A 23637-nucleotide genomic window follows, 5' to 3' on the forward strand; every position below is an offset into this window, starting at 1 on the left:
ACCGATCGCTGATCTGCTGCTTCAAGGCATGAAGGAGCTGTCAAATCTCTTAAAACTTTTATTTTATTATACATGTTTCTATCACTGAATAACATTCTCCCAATGTACAATACTATTTACAATGTCAACCACCTGAAATTACCATTATTTTCTTTAAGCAGTAGCACATGTGTCAAATCTCTTAATTTTCACTCTGCTCTAGATAAATATTGACACTAATAATTATAAAGTGATAGAGTAAGCAACGCCTCCACTACCTGGTAATCAACGAGCCTCAATATACTTGGGAGGTGCAGGCGGCTCAAACTCTCCCACTTCCTCGTCATAATAGCTGCCAGCCCTGAACGGCTTCAGCTCCCAGTCCATGCGGTCCTCCATCTTTGTAAGAATTACGCCCAGGTCCTCCAGTGTGGGCAGACCTGTTGTGATGTCTGTTACTGCCTCCTGCCAAGCAAACATTCGAGAAAGTTAGACTACTTATTTCAATACAATACGTAAAAATATAAACTATGAAATGAATTCTTCATTACAAAACATGCATAATGTTAGACGCTGTAATGTCTTTCAATAAGATGGGAGCGTTAACCCATGTGGGACAGGTGGCGGGAATTCCCGCTCAGTTGGAGAGTAGCTGGGTGCAGAAATTTGTCATCCACTCTCCCACGATTTGTACTTCCGAGTTGTAATTACCGTGTCTATTGGCTGATGGCAGACTTTGTACTATGTTTCACTCTAGTTCCAACTGCCTCCCAGTGCACAGCTGACCATGGGAATGGAAAAATGCACCGAGAACTATTTCACGGTGTCCGCATGGGTGGAGGAAGGGAGCGTGCCTGTGGGCCCCTGTACCTCTCTCTACTATTATCAGTGAGTGCGCTAAGCCTCCGAGTAAGAGAATTTTGTTTATGAAAACATTTCTTGTACATAAGAAGGAAGGAAAGTCATTCGGTTTTGTAAGGAGTTATTTTTATATAAGCTACATTCAAGTGTAATGTATAGCCTAGCATGTATACTCATAAGCTTTCTTGTACTTATAAAGGCAGAAAATACACGAGTTTCATTAGGGTTATCTTTACAAGCTACAAGCATGCATAATATATAGCCTAACATTTGTATCTAGTGCATAATAAAAGTGTTTCCGAAAGATTATGCTGTGCATATAATTATGGACGGACTAAAAGCATAAAAGACATTGTTTTGCCATGTGTTAGTTTCATAGAAGCTACAAACATGCGTACCATTTATAATAATAGAACTATGAAAATTAATATGTGAATCATACATATTGTTCAATTATGTAAGATTGCACTTCTGAATAGGCACTATGGCGAGTGAAAAATCATAAGTTGCATAATATGGAACTTGAGGAATATTATTATACACTCAAAGCACATCTAATATGGGTGATACAATTGCATTGGTAGGTGTAAATGCATGTTGTGTGGTGGCCCAGTGATCAATGCGGGGCAGGGATGGGGTGAATACAAGAACTGTGTATTCGAATACAAATACACTGAAATACTGATAATTCGAATACAAATACGAATACCTCATGAGAGTATTCATGAATGCATTCAGGGGGGGGCAACAAAATAGAGAATAAATCCAACAATGAACCTGGAGTAACACACCCTCTACCACTGGCAAGAGGCAACTTAGGGCCGCCACCCGCCAGACCCCAACAGTCGCAGAGGCCACGCTAGTGAACCTGTATCATACATGTCGGACAAACAGGAACAAAGATTTGTAACTTGGAAGGAACAATAACTATTACTTCTGATGATGAATTTAAGATTATTCGGCATATTATTCGAAGAATACGAATACTCTTCCCAAGTATTCAAATATGAATGCGAATACTTTGATGTCAGATGACAAGTATTCGAATACGAATACACCCAAATATTGTATTCGAATACGAATACCGAATACAAATACCCCATCCCTGATGGGGGGCGAGGCAGGAGAACCAGGCCATGGTCAGCTGTACCCAAACGAACAAGTGTGCCAGCCTGGCCAAAAGATGCACCTTTTCCCAACATCACATCTCTGCTGTGCTACAACCAAAGGACTTCAAGTTTGTTTCATATTGAAGAGGAAAGATTGGCGATATAAAGGCACTATGAACTATTGTGTTTTTGTCTGAAATTGCCACACAGGGCACTAATGGAAAACACCTATTTCACCAAAATTTATCAACACAACAACTCTGAAACCAGCAAACACTCTCTAGCCCGCCATCTATGGGTTGAAGTCTTAACCTTGTTAAGTTTACAGATAAATTCTATTGCACTACATGGCATCTTTATTATGGGTCAGGCATAGGCAATATTCACTGACTAACCAACTTCCAATTAGGGAAGGGAGCAGAAGAAACAACAGGGACAAGATTTTGGCCTCCCTCCCCCTCCAGAAAAATAGAAAGCATATTTTTTTGCATTAGAGGAGGCAGCTCAAGGTAAGAACAAATTACAATAAAGTACACTGGCTATTTTGTATCCTCACTGACATTTTGGTTCTCATGGCATACAAAATTTACAGTCTATATAAGGTAGGACAATTGAGAAAGCATAAGAAAAATTTAATAAAAATGCGTTTAAAGTTTTTTTAAGTTTAAATTAAATTATATGGTTTTTAATGGTTTTTAAGGTGGACACTTCAATCAAAAACCAAAATGAAAGGTTAAAAAATGAAAAATGAAGGCATGTAGAAAAAAAAAAAAATATATATAAAAGTAAAAAAAAAATATATTTTTCCAAAAAAACATCAATGATCAATAAATTTATTATAATTTTATATAACTTTAATATCAGTTCATCATATTCATAATAATATGAAATGAAAAATACAAAAAAAAAAAATACTAATAAATAATAAATGCATGCTAAGAGTTTTGAAAAGCTTGCGTTTGCACTTGCGTTGCAGTGATGCTATTGGCGCTCGCTCTGTTTTGACTGCATTTTTACTCTCACTTTTTTTCTTTTACTCACTTTGATAATGTGAGGATTTTTGAGGGACTCCCAGGCCTATTATCCCAGCAGTTTTTTTTTTGTCGACATTCCTCGCTTATAAAGAAAGAAGTCAAAATAGTGTTATACCACAAAAATGCATTTTACAGATGGCGCTTCTTTTATTTTTTTTATTCATACGGCCTCAATTATATTTAGGTCTCAACTTATTGAAGGAAATCCTTAAAAGAAACAGTTACCCTCCATGTGACGCAAGTTAAATTAGGGGCGTAATAAACAAAAATACTCCGGACAGGAGTGAGGCCACTATCAAACAAAAAACAAACAAACAATGAAAATGTAGAATAAACACACTATAACAGATTGAGGGTCACTAACAAGCATGTGTTAAGTGAGAGACTGAGTCCCTCCTGAACCCTCATTGATGAAGGGCAAGAGGAACGTGGGAGCTCATTGGTTGATTTTATTTTTCAATCGTATAAACACACGGAATAGTTAAATTGATTTTAAAATTCAACTATGTATTGTTTAGATTTGTGTACACCAGATGCAACTCGTAACTTATTCACTTGCTTCATAGTTTTCTGTGCTGTGCAGTCCTTTGTTTAAAAGCACTTCTACCCTCACCATCGCCAGCTCGCCACCACCCCCTCACCACCCCGTTGCACAAGACAGTACTCTAGAACCATATAATTTTTCACTTAAACAGCTGTGCTCTACTCCATCTCCCCTGTAGCATCTCAATCTTTTATGCAAGAATTTAATTAGAATCACTGGTAAGCTCAAGAACAGCCTTGCTTTGGCTGTTATCACCTTCATCCTCAATATGAACACTCTCATAAAAGGAGTATCTAGACACTGACTGACATTCTCTGTGGGCTACTTTTACTGTCATCTGCTAGCAGAAGCAGCACTAAAGCGATATACTTTGTATCTTTAATTTCGCCCTTGAGCTGACTCCACGAAAAAAGTCCCCACCAGTCCCAAATCGATAAATCCCCATGAAATAACACCTCCATTTAGTGCAAATTTCTTCAGTACCTATCTCACGTAATATAAAGGATCTCTGTTGCTACCAAATTTCACAACATCTCATTTCACAGATTTGTATTGCAACAAATACAATTTTTTTTTGTAATTTGACTTAAAAAGTATCAGTGTTTACACAATGACGGAACCGATCACAACTGTGCACTTTGTATCTAATATCCCTCATATATCGAAGAGTTTGAAATTGCTAATCTCCTAAATAGCGGCGATATAAAAAACTTCAGTTTGGGGGCATCGAGGAAATTTCTCGTGTATTGTGGGCGTGTTTTGATTGGTGTGACCTATCTGAGTCTTCCAATCTGATTGGGTTGATTTTAGTGCCTCCCTGCACTGTGACTGATTGACTGATTTAGAAAGAGTTCCATAAGCATTTAGGTTGGTATGGTGATCTGCTGATATCAATGCAAGACTCAATGGGTCACCTAAGCAGTATGTAGATTAAGATCAAGGTTTCTTTCCTGCCAAAAAGCAGTCCTCGCCTCATGGTCCCATAGACAGGTGTTACTGATATTCACTTTACAACTTATGGGACACGATGGCTTCTCCCTCCCCTTACTGCTGAGACAACAAAAGTTAAGGCAGCTGCAGAGGAGGTGAGACAAATCCCAGGGGTTGGTTTCTCTAGAGCAGGGGTTCCCAACCTGGGGTACATGTACCCCCAGTGGTACATTTGCACTTTTCAGGGAGTACATTGGGTCTGAGAAAATAACCACCACTATACAATACATGGTGTTGTAATCTGCATTCAAATTGCACAATGTCATTTTTTTTTTCAATTTCCTCATTTGAGTACACAAAACTTATTTAAATTATATCATCAGTCTACACATACAGATTTCATTAAAAAATATAATCAAAATATTACAATTTCATCGTTTTTTTATCCTAAATTTTTAGGGGTACACGGGAACCTATAAAAATGCCCAAGGGGTACAGAGGAACAAAAAGGTTGGGAACCCCTGCTCTAGAGCAACAGTTGAAGCTATCCACAACATGCTTAGGCCTGGCCCTAACACCCCTGAAGACCTGATAGCCAAGGACATAATTGCTGAGCTAGAAGAAAGCCAAGAGGAGAATGTGGAGGATGTCAGACATGAGGGTTTGTTTTTTGCATTGATTACAGAGCTACTCAGCCATGGAGAACTGATCAGCCACATCCTCGAGCAAGATTCAACACTCACCAATGCTTCAAACAGGTGTACCATCCTCAATAACAAGATATTGGAGGGCTATTTCGACAGGTACCATAAATACGTAAACTCTCCCTTATACAAAAGCAGATCTCAAGAGTTTTTAATCTTATGTGCCCATAACTGAGCACAACCTGAGCCTGCCCCTGAGTGATAATGATGGTTACCCACACTCAGAGGCAGACTCAAGCTGTGATTGGTCACAAGCACATAAAGATTAAGAATTCAGTATCATGGGGTCCTGACACCATTCCCACACTTCTACAACATTGCAGCCTGAACCAGGACCCTTCCAAGAGTCTGAATTTGATGGGTTCAGCAATGAAGAAGCTGATAACCTCCTTGCCAAGTTCATGACTCACCGGGGCGGACAGGACTAACATTCACCCAAGCCTCGGAGCCTCAATCCCCCTATCAGAGCATGCAATACAGCATGGTACGATTCCTTTATCGTAATTTGTAACAGAAAAAATAACTACTGTAACCATACCATACCTATGCCTATTGCCTTCGTCCCATACTAGTGCGATAAAATATCGTACCACAATTTCGTACTTGATATTGTACCCCACGGAGTCCCTTGGGAGGGCCGAGGTGAGGCCACACCTTCCTAAACACACTTAGCCCAGTTACCAAGCTGTAGAAGTCAAAGTACAGGTCAAAACAGGACGGGTTCATGATTGTTGCTATCCTGTTGGCTTCCCCTCAGGCCTAGTGAGGGAGCTAAGACAGGTCCACACCCAGAAGCAGCTGTGGCTAGGTATGAAAAGGTACAGAAAAATCATTCATAACTATGCACTGTGCCATACTATGAAAAAAAATTCATACAATGTTCCAGTTAAACAAGCAGCAGTAAATCATCACTAAGCACGCAAATTGTTATTATGTTGATTTTGCGCCGTTATTTGCCGAGCAGCTCGCCAAATGTCGTATTTACAAAGCAAATCAGCAAAATCAGTAATAATATTAGCCCTCTCGCACACGATGACACGAAACGCGTCATAAAAGTTTTAAAAAATACAGTTTTCTTGGTGTAACTTGGGAACTAATAGGCGTATGAGGATTTTGAAGATACCATAAGAATCCTCACTAAATTCTGCTTCGAAAAATATATTCAGCTAAAACAGTTGGCCCACAAAATTTTGAGCAGGCAAGTGGGGAAGAGTTGGTACTTAGGATTTATTGTCTACAAAACTCTATATGGAGACTTGAAACGAGTTTGTATTGTTTATTTTCCTTTTTATTGTGCATGTTCTAGTACAAGTCTTTATGAAGCCATTGATACCAAATTTATTGGGGTACGATATATCTGTGAGGGTAAAATATGTCCAGGAAAGTAGAGTATCGCGGCGGCAAAAAAAGGCCGGTCGGGCCTGAGAAATGCATGGTGAGTGGAACAGAAACTTATTGGAAACTTACGGTGTGCGAGAGGGTTAACCTATCACTGCTCAATTAGTTATAAAGTTTTTAAATGAACATAACACGACCTAAAACTAAGAGACCACAAAATAATGATGGCAAGACTAAGACCTCGCACTATTTGGTAAATAGCCACTCCATAGAAACAAACCACACGCATGATCAGGTTAGAAGTAGCAGAGAATTATGTAAGATATTCCATAACATTTTCTACTGTTAACTGTCACGGTTCCAACCCATGGCGGAAAACAACAGTGGTGATTTTGATTCCAGTATATACTGTATTTACATGCAAAAAATAATGTTTTCCCCTAAAAAAAAATTAAAATCACTTCAAATTTATTTATGATGAAATAAGATAAAAAAGAAAAAATACCCATATAAAATAGGGTGCATATTTTGCAAAGGTGCATCCTACATGCTGGCAAATATGGTAACTGATCAAGGCATATAAGCTAACATGTTAATCTATTTTTCTAACCAACCAAAATTGCCTGCTGAGGCCAAAATGAAGCCACAAGTATTGATTCTCTTATAATAAGCACTAATTAAGGTTGGAGAAGTGTCCTGATACTTCCCTCTTGAAAACATTAAGTCATAGGAAGGAGGAAATACAGATAAAGGAAGGCTGTTTCAGACTTTACCAGTGAAAGGGATGAAATAATGAAGTTAACCAGTAACTCTTGCACTAGGTTATTTGAGCAGCATATGGATGACGTGGAATAGAAAGTCGTTTGCAGAGGGGGGGAGGCATGCAGTAAAAAGTTCAGAGGAGCAGTTATCATGAGAATATGAATAAGAGTTAGAAGGGGAAGCAACACTGCAGTAGAATTTTAAAGGTGGAAGTGTCAGAGTAGGGGAGCTGATGAGACTAAAACCTTTGACTCAACATTCTAGAAGAGCTGTGTGTGTGTAACCACCCAGCGCATGGGATGCATACTACATACAGGGGTTGGCAAAGTCCTTGCAGTTAGCATAACACAAGGGGAAAAGAACTGGTGGAGATAATATCACATAACCTCTAGGAAGCTGATTTTACAAAAGATGAGATAGTAAGTTTCTAGTTAAGATTCTGAGTTAACCACTTCACTACAGTAATGCACGAGGTGCATCTTGGCTCGCTCGTACAGCCATTTGGTGCCGCACCTCGCACATCATCCCTCTGTGCTCGAGACTCGGAGGAATACAAATCTCGGATTGAGTTACATGGAGAGAGGTGTGTCCTTTGAATGCCTCATTCACTCAGATCTTGGCTCCTCCTGCTTTGTTCATCATTCAATCATAAAACAGGAAATAACTGTACTACCACCCATATGGCAACACTCCCCCTGACTGGCCGGCCCGACGTGCTGCCACCGCCTACTCACTTTGTCTTTGGTGTTGAGAAGAGTCCCTTGTCTCCCAGTCATTATGGATGACTTTTCTGATGACAGTAGGGGGATGAATACATGGTGGACATGAAGGATAATGATGATGATTATGACTCCATGACTGATGATGAGCTTGAGGCTGCTGAGGTAGAGGTGAAGGAAGTCGACGAAGGTTAGGAGTTTATTGGAGACGTGTTTTCTGACAAGCGTCCTGAACATGTAGTAGAAGAAGAAGAAGAAGAAGATAGTGCGCCCGTGACGTCATCAAATAGCTTGTAGTTATTACCGCGGAGCTTTGTGAATTGCACCTTTGTTGTTGAGGCCCAAAACTACGCACTAAACACTTTGTGAATCCGGCCCCTGATTCACTGCCACAGTTTGTGTCTCAGTTTTCTGGACTGAATCTTCCACTTGGGAACTTGTGTCTGATGTCTTTCACTGACACTTTCAAGCTATTCTTTGATGATGAGTTGGTTGAAAATTTATGTGCCTCATGCAAACCCCAGAGGTGATGGATTTTATATTCAGATGAGGACTTTCTCTTTATGTGGCTTGATTATTCATGCTTGTGAGTCATATAGCAAAATGACAAGGATAATAATCAGAGCAGCTAAATTTATGCTAAAAAGACGAAAAAAATAATCATCGGCAACCACACGAGTGAGCAGAGCGGTGGCAAACTACACCCCGTACTAGCCACTGGACATGGTGTGCGTGTCCCATAGTGAAGTGGTTAAGGACAGACCAAGGATGTTTTGTGAAGAAGGGGCCAGCTGTGTTGTTGAAAAATGAGCAACAGATGTCTGGAAAATTGTGTTTTCAGGTGGAGAAAATGAGAATTGGAGGCATTGATGGACACCAAGTTCCCCCTGCTCCAATGAGAAATAATACGGGTCAGAGGTTAAGTATCCTATAGTATCCAGCCATCAGTTGTGTAAATTAAATTATTTACCTGGTCTACATGCAAACTGTTTAACTGAATGGACTTACCCTTTCCACTTTGTCCCTGGTGAGTGTGTTGACAGGCCACGAGGGGAGGAATTCTGTCAAGCGTGCCTTCAGTTGGAAAGTGGGATCCCACTTCATGTCATATTTCATGTAGCCAGTTTCCTTATCCTTACGCATCACGCGGTGGAACCAATCAATTAGTTCACCAAGTTCATATCGACGAGGTCTGCCAATGAGAGAGTTTGGTTTTAACAGCTGTTAACGAAAAAAAAATTAAAGTAATTCATCTTAAGGCTACAATAAATGTTTGATTTGCTTACAAAAATGCAGTGGACCCTCAACCTCACAGACTGAATGGTCAGAGGGGTCGAAAAAAACATCTACCTTTCCTACCTGCTGGAAGTACGCCTTCGTACAGCCAGTGTCTAAGAAGGGTGACCGCTCCAATCCTTCAAACTACAGCCCTATAGCTTTATTTTCCTGTCTATCTATAGCTTTTGAATCAATCCTTAACTGGAAGATTCAAAAGCACCTTTCCACTTCTGATCTTCTATCTGATAGCCAGTACGAGTTCCGCAAGGGGCGTTCTACTGGCGATCTTCTTGCTCTCTTAACTGATTCTTGGTCATCCTCTCTTAGCCGTTTTGGTGAAACTTTCGCAGTTGCGCTAGACATATCGAAAGCATTCGATAGAGTCTGGCACAAGTCTTTGCTTTCTAAACTGCCCTCTTACGGTTTCTATCCTTCTCTCTGTTCCTTTATCTTCAGCTTCCTTTCCGGCCATTCTATCTCTGGGGTGGTAGACGGTCACTGTTCTTCCCCTAAACCTATCAGCAGTGGTGTTCCACAGGGCTCTGTCCTATCACCCACTCTCTTCCTGTTATTCATCAACGATCTTCTTTCCATAACAAACAGTCCTATCCACTCATACGCTGACGACTCCACTCTGCATTATTCAACTTCTTTCAACAGAAGACCCTCTCAACAGGAATTACAAGACTCAAGACTGGAGGCTGCAGAGCACTTAACCTCAGACCTTGCTATTATTTCCGAGTGGGGTAAAAGGAACCTTGCATCCTTTAATGCCTCAAAAACTCAATTTCTCCACCTATCAACTCGACATAATCTTCCAAACACCTATCCCCTATTCTTCGAGAACACTCAGCTGTCACCTTCTTCAACACTAAATATCCTTGGTCTATCCTTAGCTCAAAATCTCAACTGGAAACTTCACATCTGCTCTCTCACTAAATCAGCTTCCTCGAGGTTGGGCGTCCTGTATCGTCTCCGCCAGTTCTTCTCCCCTGCACAGTTGCTATCCATTTACAAGGGCCTTGTCTCATATGTAGGGGGGCTCCACTCACACAGCTCTTCTGGACAGAGTGGAGTCTAAGGCTCTTCGTCTCATCAGCTCTCCTCCTCTTACTGATAGTCTTCTACCTCTTAAATTCTGCTGCCATGTTGCCTCTCTCTCTCTCTTCTATTGATATTTTCACACTGACTGCTCTTCTGAACTTGCTAACTGCTTGCCTTTCCCCCTCCCGCGGCCCCGCTGCACACGACTTTCTACTCTTGCTCATCCCTATACTATCCAAACCCCTTATGCAAGAGTTAACCAGCATCTTCACTCCCTCATCCCTTACACTGGTACACTCTGGAACAGCCTTCCTTCGTCTGTATTTCCTCCTGCCTATGACTTGTCCTCTTTCAAGAAGAGTGTATCAAGACACCTCTCCACCCGAAATTGACCTCTCTTTTGGCCACTCTACTATTTTCTGTTGTTGGGAGCGGCAAGTAGCAGGTTTTTTATACACTGTTTTTGTTGCCCTTGAGCTGGCTCTTTAGTTAAAAAAAAAAGAAAAAAAAAGTGGTCTTGAACAACAAAAAATCCACCGTAAATGCAGCTGCTGCACCTTTCCCAGCCTGCCAGAATCATTTTAGTTACAAAGGCAGCCACTTGCATGTCTTATCAATATCTATTTTTCTTATACTGCTGATACAAATGGTATTTGTCCAGTTTCAACCCTATCATAGGTCCGCAAATTACAGAGAAGTCACCTAAACAACCAGTACATGCCGACACACCAGAAGCAAAAACTCAAAACTCACCCCACAGCCTCGTAAGTCTTGCCTGCAGTTTCTGGGTCTCTTATGGCGGTAACAATGCCCTGCGCAACATCACTTACAAACACTGGCTGCTTCCAAATATCTTTCCCACCCTTAGGCAGAGGAAGCAGCTTTCCCTGGTGACGCCAGATGCCAGAATAGTATCTGAAAATGGAAATTATAATGTAAACATCAGTGTGTTGAATAGACCTTAAATTTGATTTCACAGGTCATGTGCATAATTAATCACAATTCATCATTGGAGGTTCTAACCTTAAGAATCTGTCTTCTTGGCCATACACATCACTGGGACGGAAGATGGTGGCCTCAGGGAAAGCATCCCTTACTGCCTGCTCTCCCAGGCCCTTTGTCTTCAGGAACTTGGAGCCGCCCTTCAGGAAGTAACCCTAAAAGATTTAGTATAGCTGTAAATGGTTTCCTGGGGCATTTTTGAGGGGATGCATAAAAGTGTAGAAATCTTAAATACACAGGATTTTGTCAAGAATTCATTCTCATATATTTAGTGTCAACTGACTAAACATAAATGAAAAGATTCTCAATGAAAAGTCTCCCAGAAAGATATCTTGATATACAGACAAATATACCACTTACAAGTTAAGGAAAACTATACTATATAAGAATATTCAACTCTTGGCATATCTTTGAGATCTTTAGTAGCAAAAAAATAAAACATGTGACATACACTATGGTAGAGGACAGTCCCCAGCTGCACTGAACATCCTCCCCTAGTGATGGGAATGACGATATTGGGTGTATCATCTTAAGTTAGAGTCAACAGTTGGTTAGGAATGGGTGGTGTATGTTCTCCAGAGGTAGTGATACAGGTGGTCACAGTACCAGGTATATATTCTGTGATTCACGGTTAGGTTGAATAGAACAGTACTGAGGATGGATGGCTTAAGTATCTGATGATAAAAATGAATGTTACCTCATGTTCTCTGTCCGAGTTGAGGGCAGACACATGCAGAAACCTCTCAACTCCCATCTCTTTGCAGATATGTGCTAGGCGGTGGGAACCTTCCACGTGCACCTACGGAGAGAAAGGATAAAATGATTCCCATTCATTTCAATGTTATGTATCCAGTCCAAGCCATCAGTTGTCATACTTGGGCAAGGAAAGCACAAGTAAACATACTTCCATTCTTACCCTAACACCTATAGCTCCTTATGAACATCACTGCCATGATTCATTGTAACTACAATGACATGACAATGAGAACATCTTAGGGTTCAGATACAGTTGTCTCTTAATAAACATGGATAATTTACTCTGCGAGGTTCTGTGCATATCAAGAAACATGTACCATAAATGGAATAATGTAACAAGGGAATTCACCTAAATGGTTTTAAGTGGATTCCCAGAGGCAGGACTAGGTAAAAAGGGCAGGAAGGGGAGGGTACTGTGGAGGCTACAAAGGAACACAGTGGAAGGTTTCATTCATTTGCAATCCTTTCATCAGCCCACCATGCCACAACACAAGGACTGTGGTAAAGAGGTGGAGTAGATCCAGCATTCCACACATTACCATCATCATCACTGTGAAACCTTTCCTTTATTCACAATCAAGTCACATCTCAGTGAACTCATTCATGCTACAATGAGAGAATGGTGACAAAAAAGTGAAGACAACGCACCACCTTGCGCTGCTGCCAGGAGGTTGCCACATGAACAGTGACACCTGACTACATGAATCAGAATTACCACTCCTTGAAGGTACTGTGTGAATGCCAAAACACGTGAACAAAATCTGCATGAATCAAGACAATTCTCTACCATATTCCCCTCATTATTTTTAACCCGCAAAAACTGCTCGCCTTCTGGCTAGGCGCGGTAGCTGCTGTGCTGCTATGCCTTTGAAGCGGGCTTTTCAAACAGAAAAAGTTTCATTTGGCTTCAGAAAAAAACAAAAAACAAAAAAAAAGAAAAAAATCTAAAAAATATGAACAATACATTACGCTACAGATATGTGTTGTATGTGTTATGAAACGTTTATTACGTAACTTGATATCATTTATTGAAGGTCATGTCAATCTGATCTGATATAGCTACACTCGTGAGCACTCAGAATCTCAGTCCCGCAGCTTACGGGTTAAAAGAATTTACAACCACTTACAACTTACTTCTATGCAGGTTTCAACTACTTCCCTTTCATGACATCCATTTTGGGAAGAATTCTATTGAACTCCTAGAAATGTTACTTTTGGGGACAACTCATCCATTTATTGAAAATAAAACTCAATGAGAGCATGTGAATGAACACTGGAGGATGCAAGAATGGAACATAATGACCAGGAAACAACACACTGGGGAAATTTTAAAACGTAGGTGTTCAACAGGTACGAAATAATCACCTTATCAAAGGAGAAGTTTCGTGTCTCCCAGTCACGACCAACCAAGTTGATGACGATGTTGGAATGCTTGACAGCCTTGCGAATGGCGTCCTCATCACAAAGGTGGTATGGTATGAACAGCACCTGGCCAAGATCCCCCACCATTTTCAGCCGCAGCACATCATAGTGGTCACCACGGTATGGGATGATGATCTGAAGGGGGTGGAGAAGGGGGTGTTAGTGCACAGTGCTGGTGACATAAGTGAATACCAAACTTCAATCAGTGTTGGTGGATGCCTCCTAAGAATTTCCTTTCTCTTCACTAATAGTACATCAATACTGGTGGTGCACAAGGAGATGACAAATTCACCTGTGATCCAATCTTGCCAAGGCGGTTGCATACGTAACGTCCAATGAAGCCTGACGCCCCAAACACGGTGCACACATCCCCAGAGAAGGAGGACCGGCCACCGCGCCCCTTCTTGAGGGCAGCCAAGTTCGGTTTGGTGAGAAAGCGTACATCTGATGAGGAGTGTCGCTGGTTGCCCGAAGTCACCACTGCTGCACGCACTCCAAGGCCATAGCCTGATTCAAGAGAAGAGTCAACAGCTACAAAACACACTGCACAAGACATAAATTAAAATGCTTCCATTAAATTCTCTACTTAAATGGAGACTACTTAAAAAATAACCTTGAAAGCCATGTGACATACCAGAAATGTTATTTTACCAAAAAAAATTATACCTGATTGAGGAAGAAGAGAATTTGAAGGTAGAAGAGGAGGAGATGGGGGATAAGGAGTAGTAGTGATAGTGGGGTAACATCACATTTATCATAAAACCAGTATGGTCTACCAAAGATGTAAATGCAGGCACCTTTACATGAGTAAGTGAAAGTAACATCAGAAAATACCGATTCATGTAAAATCTACTTCTGCTTTAGTTTTGTCGTCCTTCATTATTCCATAAACTGCAGCCTAGCTTCAACCTTTCCCCCATGTCATAAAGTGATCACCCAATCAAAATCAGGTTAATGTAAAATATCTTATTCAGAAATAGAGGTTATGGGAACAGGCCTCCACAGTTGTCATTGTCAAACTAGTTACAAAGTCTGAAGTGCATTGGTTCCCCCTATATCATGACATGCTTCAACTGAGAGATCACTGTGCCATGAAACATCACCTTACTGTGCACAAATCATACCAATAATAAACATAAAAGAATGCAAACAAAAAACTATTAGTTGGCCAGAAACTTTACCTATGGAGGTGGGAACATAAGTACAGTATGTAAAGTTTGGGGCATACACTATAGCTGCAAATGACCACGATGCTCATCTCCGTCACATTAGCCTTTGACCCTGTGGTGGGAAGAAGCCATTACCCCTGGAGACAGGGCCACTGTTACATCCAGGTTACCACAACTACATAAGGTAAGGTTAAAAATGTTTATACATACTCCATTCTGTGTACATACATGGGTCTATAACATGGTTTGTATTTTTCATTATCTCGTGTCAAACTAAAACCATTAACAAAGCCACTGATATATGATTTATAAAAATGAAAGTATTTGCTGTGGGTGAAAATTAACTGAAAACAACATATTTTGGGGCACAGAAAAAATGGCTTGAGCTGGCTAGAAAGGGGGTGGGTAGGATTGTAAAATTCCCAGGAATTCCCAGGTAATTTTTTGTTGATTAATACCATAAAGTGCTGGCAATTATGTGTTTGAATATACCCTCAACTTAACCTACCCTAACCGAACAAAACCCAAAACAGTTACTATAGGTCTTGACTCAGACAATTCATATATACTTCCTTACTAATGAGAATTTCTATACAACAAAGTGAGGTAATTCTATGTTGATGTATACCATAAGGAGCTGTCAATCATCTGTTTGAAGATACCCTAAACTAACCTAACAAAACCCCAAACAGTTACTATTGGTCTTGACTCAGAAAAGTCATATATGCTTCCTTACTAATGAGACTTTCTATACAACACAGTGAGGTCATTCATTGTTGATTTGTACCATAAGTTGCTGGCTATCATGTGTCTGAAGATACCCTAAATTTGACCTAACCTAACCTAACAAAACCTCACTCAGAAAATTCATATATGCTTCCTTACTGATAAGACTTTCCATACAACAAAGTGAGGTCATTCTTTGTTAATCTATACCATAAGGTGCTGGCAATCATGTGACTGAAGATACCCTAAACCCTAACCTTACAAAACCCAAAACAGTTACTATAGGTCTTGACTCAGAAAATTCATATATGCTTCCTTCCAAATAAGACTTTCTATACAACAAAGTGAGGTCATTTTTTGTTGATTTATACCATTAAGTGCTGACAATCATGTGTTTGAAGATACCCTAACCTAACCTAACAAACCCAAAACAGTTACTATAGGTCTTGACTCATATACACTTCCTTACTAATGAGACTTTCTATACAACAAAGTGTGGTCATTCTTTGTTGATTTATACCATAAGATGCTGACAATCATGTGTCTGAAGATACACTAAACTCTAACCTAACCTAACAAAAACCCTAACACTTACTATAGGTTGACTCAGATAATTCATATATGTTTCCTTACTAATGAGACTTTCTATACAACAAAGTGAGATCATTCAATGCTGACTTATACCATAAAGTGCTGGCAATCATGTGTTTGAAGATGCCCTAAACTTAACCTAACCTAACTTAAGAAAACCCAAAATAGTTACTATATGTCTTTACTCAGAAAATTCATATATATTTCCTTACTAATGAGACTTTCTATACAACAAAGTGAGGTCATTCTATGTTGACTTATGTAGTGCGGCGACTATGCCTGATGAACGAGCCTCCCATAACCCACTTAGCCAGTGGGGTACCTCTTTGGCCGACTCGGTAAAGGAGTGGCTCTCCCGTCATGCTGGTCATTGGTTTAATCCCAGGCAGCCGGCGAATACCCTCACTTTGTCTTGATTAATTTCTCGTGTGTTTCGATACATGCAGAGGACGTGTAGGAAAATAGAAAAACAGAAAAATAAAATCCCGGGGCATGACAGTGGTGGCATAGCGGTGGGCATCCTCTCCTGCAGTTCTGTTGAGCTTCCCCGAAGGGGTAACAGGTAGGATGGCCCATGCTCCGAGGGTAATAGAAAATGGGAAGAATTGGAGGTATGTCTCAGAGGGACATTGTCAACACACAGAAATTAATCTGCATAGGGGGGAAAGTCGTGTAGTGCAGCGATTATGCCTGATGAACGAGCCTCCCATAACCCACTTAGCCAGTGGGGTACCTCTTTGGCCGACTCGGTAAAGGAGTGGCTCTCCCGTCACGCTGGTCGCGGGTTCAATCCCAGGCAGCCGGCGAATACCCTCACTTTGTCTTAATTAATTTCTTGTGTGTTTCGATACACGCAGAGGACGTGTAGGAAAATAGAAAAACAGAAAAATAAAATCCCGGGGCATGACACTTATACCATAAGGTGCTGGCAATCTTGTGTTTGAAGATACCCTAAACTTAACCTAACCTAACTTAACCTAACAAAACCCCAAATACTAGTTACTATAGGTCTTGACTCAGAAAATTCATATATGCTTCCTTACTAATGAGACTTTCTATACAACAAAGTGAGGTTATTCTTTGTTGATTTATACCATAAGGTGCTGACAATCATGTGTTTGAAGATACACTAAACTTAACCTAACCTAACAAAACCCTAGTTTCTAAAGTAGGTCTTGACTCAGAAAATTCAGATATGCTTCCTTACTAATGAAACTTTCTATACAACAAAGTGAGGTCCTTCTTTGTTGATTCATACCTTAAGTTGCCAGCTATCATGTGTTTGAAGATACCCTAAACTTAACCTAACCTAACAAAACCCAAAACAGTTACTGTAGGTCTTGACTCAGAAAATTCATATATATTTCCTTACTAATGAGACTTTCTATACAACAAAGTGAGGTCACTCTTTGTTGATTTATACCATAAGGTGCTAACTATCATGTGTTTGAAGATACCCTAAACTCAGTGGTGACCATTAAAGGAAGATTAATTAGAGCTGATCTCATTATGGTGTTCAACATTCTGAAAGGGTTTTGTCCGAATCTAGGTCACCTCTTTGTTAGAAATCTCAACAGAGACACAAAAGGCCACTCCTTTAAGCTTTTTGTTCCTCGTTACAACACTGATGTTCGAGCTCGTTTCTTCTCAGTGCGGGTCATCAGCATTTGGAATAATTTACCCAAATCAGTTGTCGTGGTGAATTCTGTTAATGCTTTCAAACAGCATCTCCACACTTCTCTCGGTCAAATTTTGTATGATTTTGATTGACTTTGGGTTGCTGAGTATCTCTTCGACTTGTAAACTTGTGTCCTGTGCTGTGGCTGTGCTGTGCTGTGGTCTCCACTCTGGATTGCCAACTTGACTATATTGTCTTGGCACTTACTCAAGAGTATTATGGCAGTTGTTTGTGTGGTCTTGGTGATGACACATTAGCCAACCATCAGAACATCTAAAGGACAATCTACTTGCTGTCTTGGTTGGAGGCGTCACCTGATTCTAGATGGGGTTCTCCCAATCTAGGTAAGAAATGGCAGGTTGCCAGCCACTGCCCTCAGCATTCTCGTATCATTTTCTTTCCTTTCAGCCCTGTATCTTGTCCACAGCTGGTAGGCTAGTCTGTAGAATGACTTATCGAGGAACTTATTTATTTCCGCACCCCATTAGTGGACAAAAGGATGGCATTTAGGCAAAAAAGTATGTCTTTCTGTATCAACGGGAAAGCAATTTGTTTTGTTGGTCCCCCAGTCTGATTGGCCTGAGCTTGAATTTGTGCTGCATTTTTACCATGTAAGAAAAGATTCAGAATGGCAAGATCACCACTATGAGGCAGGTAAGGATTGTCTAGCTTGAGGATGACCTCTGCCAAAATAATAACAAATACTGAAAGATGGACGATACCACAAGACCTACCGGTATCTGAAAAAAGTGGAAACACCAGAGTGCAATGTGCTATAATAGATATCCTACATCGTTTCATCAGTGAAATCCTTGAATAACGGAAATTTAATGCTTGAAACCATAACCCTTCGGTGCTCAGATGGGGTCGTAGACGCTGAGCCACTGGGCCCCTGAAGCCTGGGTGGTGATCTTCTCTTCCAAGCTCGAGCGCAGTGTATGAATGTGAATGCAAGAAATTACAGGTGGTCTGGGTCCCACAGCAAAGTGTGTCAGATGTGTGATAGGGGTGTGGATGAAACTGTGGCGCATGTGATACTGGTGTGAGGGAGGTACCGGAGAGAAAGGATGGAGATGATGAGAGTGGCACTGAGTGAGATGGGGTGGGATGTGAATGGGAGGATTGCAAGAACAGAGAGGGAATGGATGATGCTGCTGCTGGGACTGAGTGCTGAAGCAAATGAGAGAATTATAGACACCATGAAGAGTTTTCTGGTAAAGATGTGGTGTGCAAGAAATAGGGAATAAGAAGATTGGGCAAATGTTCAGAGAGTTGCCCATCTCACTGTAGTATTTCTCACGCTAACCATGGGTTAGATCTCATAATTCTATGCATTTTGAACCCCATATATATGCATCGCAAATTGATAGAAACGCTGCTAGCGATTTTTGAAAAGTTAGTGGTTTTTTTGCGGGCCGCGGTGTTGTGGTCTGCATGTTCTAAAAAAAATAAATAACCACGTGTGGTAGACCTGGTCTCACATGCATGGGATAATCGCTAACCTAGCGTACCATCGCTAACCAAGCGTTTGTAGAAAAGATATGAAGACCTAGTGATGTTTCATAAGGTAGGTAATGAATGCGAGCTTTTATGCGGTGGCGGCGGCGGCGGCACCGACGCGTCAACGCCACAAGGCGGCCGCAAAAAACTCACTAACTTTTCAAAAATCGCTAGCGGCGTTTCTAACAGTTTGCGGCGCACATAAATGGGGTTCAAAATGCGTAGAATAATGAGAACTAACTGATGGGAAGTGTGAGAAGTAAGTGTGAGAAGAGACGTGGAACAAAGTATCCCAGTCCCCCCCGTGACGCCCCAAGGCGGCCGCAAAAAAAACTCACTAACTTTTCAAAAATCGCTAGCAGCGTTTCTATCAACTTGCGATGCATATATATGGGGTTCAAAATGCATAGAATTATGAGATCTAACCCATGGTTAGGATGAGAAGTACCACAGTGAGATGGGTAACTCTCTGAACATTTACCGAAGATTGTAATGGATACTGCTTGACTTTTCTTTATTTTTACAGGTTGTGCCGATATTAAGGCCTGACTCTCCAACAGGTCACCTATACAGCAAGAGCAAGAGCCCGGATGGTCCCTTGGGGCCTAATGGCCATCACAGGGGGGAGGGCTATTTATTTGGGCGAGGCTGGATGCATCCAAAGGAGCCACAAATACCTCACCGTGCCCTAAGCCCCAGCCTCTTGTGCCCGGCATCAGCCCCACCACTAACACCCGGCGTACCACTGCCGAAAATACTGTTGAGACAAGCCGGGAGGTTTGTGTACACGGATCAGCTGATTGAGTCTGTTCACTAATAGCATACATATACCTTCATGCACATCCTGCCATCATGTGGGGTAGAGCGGCAAAGTCTACCCGACAAGTACTAGGTGCCTGGCCCCAGAAAGTAGACATATTTACCTTGGATGATGTTTTTCTGCAGCGCCATGGTCCTGAGGGCTGAGGAAGGCACCGTCACGCACCCTCGCGCCGGCTGCATCAACTACCCTCTCCTCTATATGTCACTTCTTCCTACTATATTGTTTAGATTACATAGTGATATTATGCGCAAAGTAATGTAACTGGTATAATCAAATAAAGATGATTCTGGTTTTTTTCTTTTACATTCTCATTGCCACCCACGCACGTTCCTGCAGTGTCTTGGGTAACTGCAGCCATATATCGAGGCCACAGCTAATTTTAACCTATTTAGCTAATAGTATTTTTTAGCAGTGGAATCATGAAAACCATATGACCACTGTGGTGTTTCGGTTAGCACGCCTATAGCAATACTAATCCGCGGTCATGGGTTCGAATCCCGGTGTGGTATGGGCATGCAGTCGAGTCCGGACCCGTGTTCATCCCTCCCATCTCTGGTCGATTGATGGGAAGGTGAACAATGGTAACCGAGATGCTGCACTTGCCCCAAACTTTACCTTTTACTGTTACCTATATAGCTGCCATGCGCTCCCAAAAATGAAGGTGATAATAACTATACAATCACTGCTCTGGATACTATATTAAAACGATACAATACGTAGTTACATTTTCTAACAATGCGTAACAATTCCTTAAGAAATAAAATGGTACCAACCTCAATAGGGCTAATAATCAATAAAAGAAAAGATAAACGATGCAAGAGAGAGGAGTATCGTACGTAGGATGACCTGGTTTGGGTCCTTGGAGTGTTGTAGTAGTGGAGGTGGTGGTGACTGAAGCAGCATGCGTATTGTTTATTGTGACCCTCCTCGAAGTACCTTGAATAACTGAGAGGAGATTTTCTCTATTAGTAATCTAGCTCAAGACTTTATTACTCTAAGGTCGTGTCGCGCATCCATTACCCTTATCTTCATAACTTCCATTGTTTCGATTCATTTCGGGAAAAACAGGTTTCGCTGGTCTCCTTCAAGTTGAAATGGCCCAGCTCTTCGTCGCCTTCTGTGTCCCACCCTCAGGAAAAGCATCATATCGGCAGTCAGATATTCCTCGTCCTCGTTTGCATCACCGACATTAATTTTTTATAGATTTGGAAAACTTGCCTTGCCTTCTCTATACGTGTTTTCTCAGTTTAGTTCAATACTTGTTAATTGCTATCAGCCATCTCACTTTCTCTGTGACACATTCCTTCTCTCCACTGACTCAGTCCTCAGAAAGTCATCTTCCAGCGTGCTGGTTTCCTTGTCATAATTATCATTCTCACTGTTGCTGTCACTGCTACTCATATCGCGAATGGTAGGACTTCGTAGCTTACAAAATTTGTTTCCCCTCTTTAGAAAAGACTTGAGGACTTTCAGGTGCTTCGCCACAGGATCTACATACTTAATCTTGTTCAGTCGGTCGCAGTGCAGTAGGGGCTCTTGTATCTTCTCCCAGTCACCCTCAGATATTACAAACTTCTTCAGTTCCTTTTCACGTCCTTTGATGTAAACCTCATAAATGAACCTCTGCCAAAGGTTTCTTTCGTAATCTGCAGAGACGTACTTTATGAAATGACGGGTGGGTTCAGGTCGGGGAGATGTAATCCGGTTAACTCTCTTAGCCTTGATAATATTGAGTACCTTCACGTGACTAATAACTTCCAGAACACACCAAGTCGGGTCTTCCAGAAGACAGATCCACTGGCAAATCCTATGATGAAGCGGAAGGACATCCCTCAGCGGACAAATATCCAGCCAGCTCTTGAAGAGGACATTCATATCTGAATTACGAAACTGTGGCAGAGCATGAAAGAGTGTCTTTTTGGCATTCTTGCCGTGTATCAAAAGGGGACACATACGTAGCCAGTCGTCCAAAGTGATCCAATCCGTCCCTTCCCAGTAGTCGGTCATGGCCGCCTTTAGACGCTCAACAAAGATGTTCTCGTACCGTCTTCCTAGCCTCTCAACTGACGCAATTGTTTTCTCATACTTTGATTTCACCGCCCACTTAGCGTATGCCGCCGCTGCCCTCTTTTTCTCACGTTTCTCGAACTCTTCCCGAGTAATACCCTTCTTGATCCAGGGATGCTGCGCCATCTTGTGCGGTAGGACAAAGTGGCGTGGCTCCAGCATGATGGAGCCCTCGCCAGCGCGCCATTCCCTGAGGTATTCATTTACTTGCCCGAAGTTAATGCTTGCCTGAGCCAGACCCATCATCTCGTAGTTCTGCTGGTATTTACGGCGCCTTTCTTCCCGCACCTCCTCGTCAAACCACCCTTCCAGATCATGATCTTCCAGCTCATTCTCAATCTTGTACAATTTGCCTCTGTCCTTCCGCGTAAAGACCTGTTCCTTCTCGGGAGTCTGGGAGCGTGAGGTTTCACTGTCGACATTTGTCTTCTCCTTCTCTTCCTTGTCATCATCCTGGATCGGAGTCAGCAGCAGCTCGGGGTCATTGCTCAGACACGAAGATGACACTACCGCTGCCCCCCGATGTTTCTTTATCTTCTGCAGACGAGTCACCAAATCAGTTTTCATATCCCGCAACAACTGATTTTCCAAACTGGAGTCGTAAGAACGGCGCACCTTCCTCCTCCTTACCATCATCTGCTGGTCTTCATCACTCTCTTCATATTCATTGTCGTAATCGTCGTCTTCGTCTTCGTCCCCTCTCCATAATGCATCATGCGGCTCGCCCTCTTCTGGTTTTAGTTTGTAGCGATTTGCTTTTTCATCGTACAGGCGTTTTCTTTTATCCTTGATGACTTGCCACACACCCTTTTCCTTCTTCGAAATTCTGATGTACATTCTCAGCGTGGCCTCGTCAATGCTTCGGCGTTTTTCTGTTTTGATATTCTCCCCTTTAGCTTTTCTCATACCGTCTACCACTGCTTCAAGACCATGCCGTTTCCTCTTCTTCGCCAGTGTATACTTGTATGGAACATCTGAACTCCATGGCCCTAGTTCAGATCCCAAACAGCACATGTCGTCCAATTCAGTGCTGGCCTCCTTACAGTTCCTCGGCAGGATATCCTCTCGGGGCTCACCGTTGGGGCCGTCTTCCTTCTCGTAAGTGGAATCCTGCGATAAGTTGCACGTCAGCTGGAACGATTCTACCAGTTCACTTTGGCCATCGCTCATCACTTCACGCCATTCTTCATCGCTCTCTGTCTCACTCATCTCTTCAGATTTCATTAATTCACCACACTCTTTGAAGCCACTTTCTCTTACACGATCTTCGTCATGCAAAGTAGGTTCATCACTTTCAGACGAGGATTCATTTGTACCAACAGCCTCCTGGTCGAGTTTCAAAGGTGCGGTGTCTTTGTCTTGCCTCAGTGAGAAGGTTTCCTCAGCATGGGTTGATGAGATAATGTTTAAATCCTCCGGGTCTACGTTGCGCATGTATTGCTTCAAAGGAGTGATATTCTTAGTTTCTTTGTCGAAGTCTCCAAGTTTCGTTTCCTTCGTTCCCTTTCTGGGGTAAGTGATCTCAACATCAGCAACATTGGTCTTGTGGGTCACAATGTTCCTTCTTTCTTGTTTCCGCACGCAGGAAGTCGCCCTCCGTG

The 23637-nt window shown here is 41.7% G+C and overlaps 2 protein-coding genes across 2 annotated transcripts in view; both read right to left on the reverse strand.

The window, feature by feature from the left end:
• Positions 1 to 45: 45 nt before the first annotated feature.
• On the reverse strand, positions 46 to 20227 carry LOC127001657 (NADH dehydrogenase [ubiquinone] 1 alpha subcomplex subunit 9, mitochondrial-like). Its single transcript, XM_050866620.1, has 8 exons — positions 20070 to 20227; positions 13775 to 13989; positions 13426 to 13617; positions 12002 to 12103; positions 11326 to 11459; positions 11056 to 11217; positions 8989 to 9172; positions 46 to 444 (listed from the first exon to the last, which is right to left on the reverse strand). The coding sequence occupies exons 1-8, from the start codon at positions 20146 to 20148 to the stop codon at positions 265 to 267; spliced, it is 1248 nt and encodes a 415-aa protein (XP_050722577.1). The 5' UTR covers positions 20149 to 20227; the 3' UTR covers positions 46 to 264.
• Positions 20228 to 20618: 391 nt separating this feature from the next.
• LOC127001656 (uncharacterized) overlaps positions 20619 to 23637 on the reverse strand; it is a 3401-nt gene continuing 382 nt past the window's right edge. Inside the window, exon 2 of the mRNA XM_050866618.1 lies at positions 20619 to 23637. This exon is cut by the window's right edge and continues 22 nt beyond it. Coding sequence (XP_050722575.1) covers positions 21251 to 23637 — 2387 coding nt within the window. The 3' untranslated portion in view covers positions 20619 to 21250.

This window comes from Eriocheir sinensis, chromosome 21 (genome assembly GCF_024679095.1).
Source record: "Eriocheir sinensis breed Jianghai 21 chromosome 21, ASM2467909v1, whole genome shotgun sequence".
Lineage (NCBI taxonomy): Eukaryota > Metazoa > Arthropoda > Malacostraca > Decapoda > Varunidae > Eriocheir > Eriocheir sinensis.

Excerpts from the sequence above, each read along its gene's own strand:
- LOC127001657 (XM_050866620.1), bottom strand. The coding sequence starts at position 20,148 with ATGCAGCCGGCGCGAGGGTGCGTGACGGTGCCTTCCTCAGCCCTCAGG. Across the intron at positions 13,990-20,069 it reads GCAGAAAAACATCATCCAAG|GCTATGGCCTTGGAGTGCGT; the intron begins GTAAATATGTCT and ends CTCTTGAATCAG. Across the intron at positions 12,104-13,425 it reads GAAACTTCTCCTTTGATAAG|GTGCACGTGGAAGGTTCCCA; the intron begins GTGATTATTTCG and ends TTCTCTCCGTAG.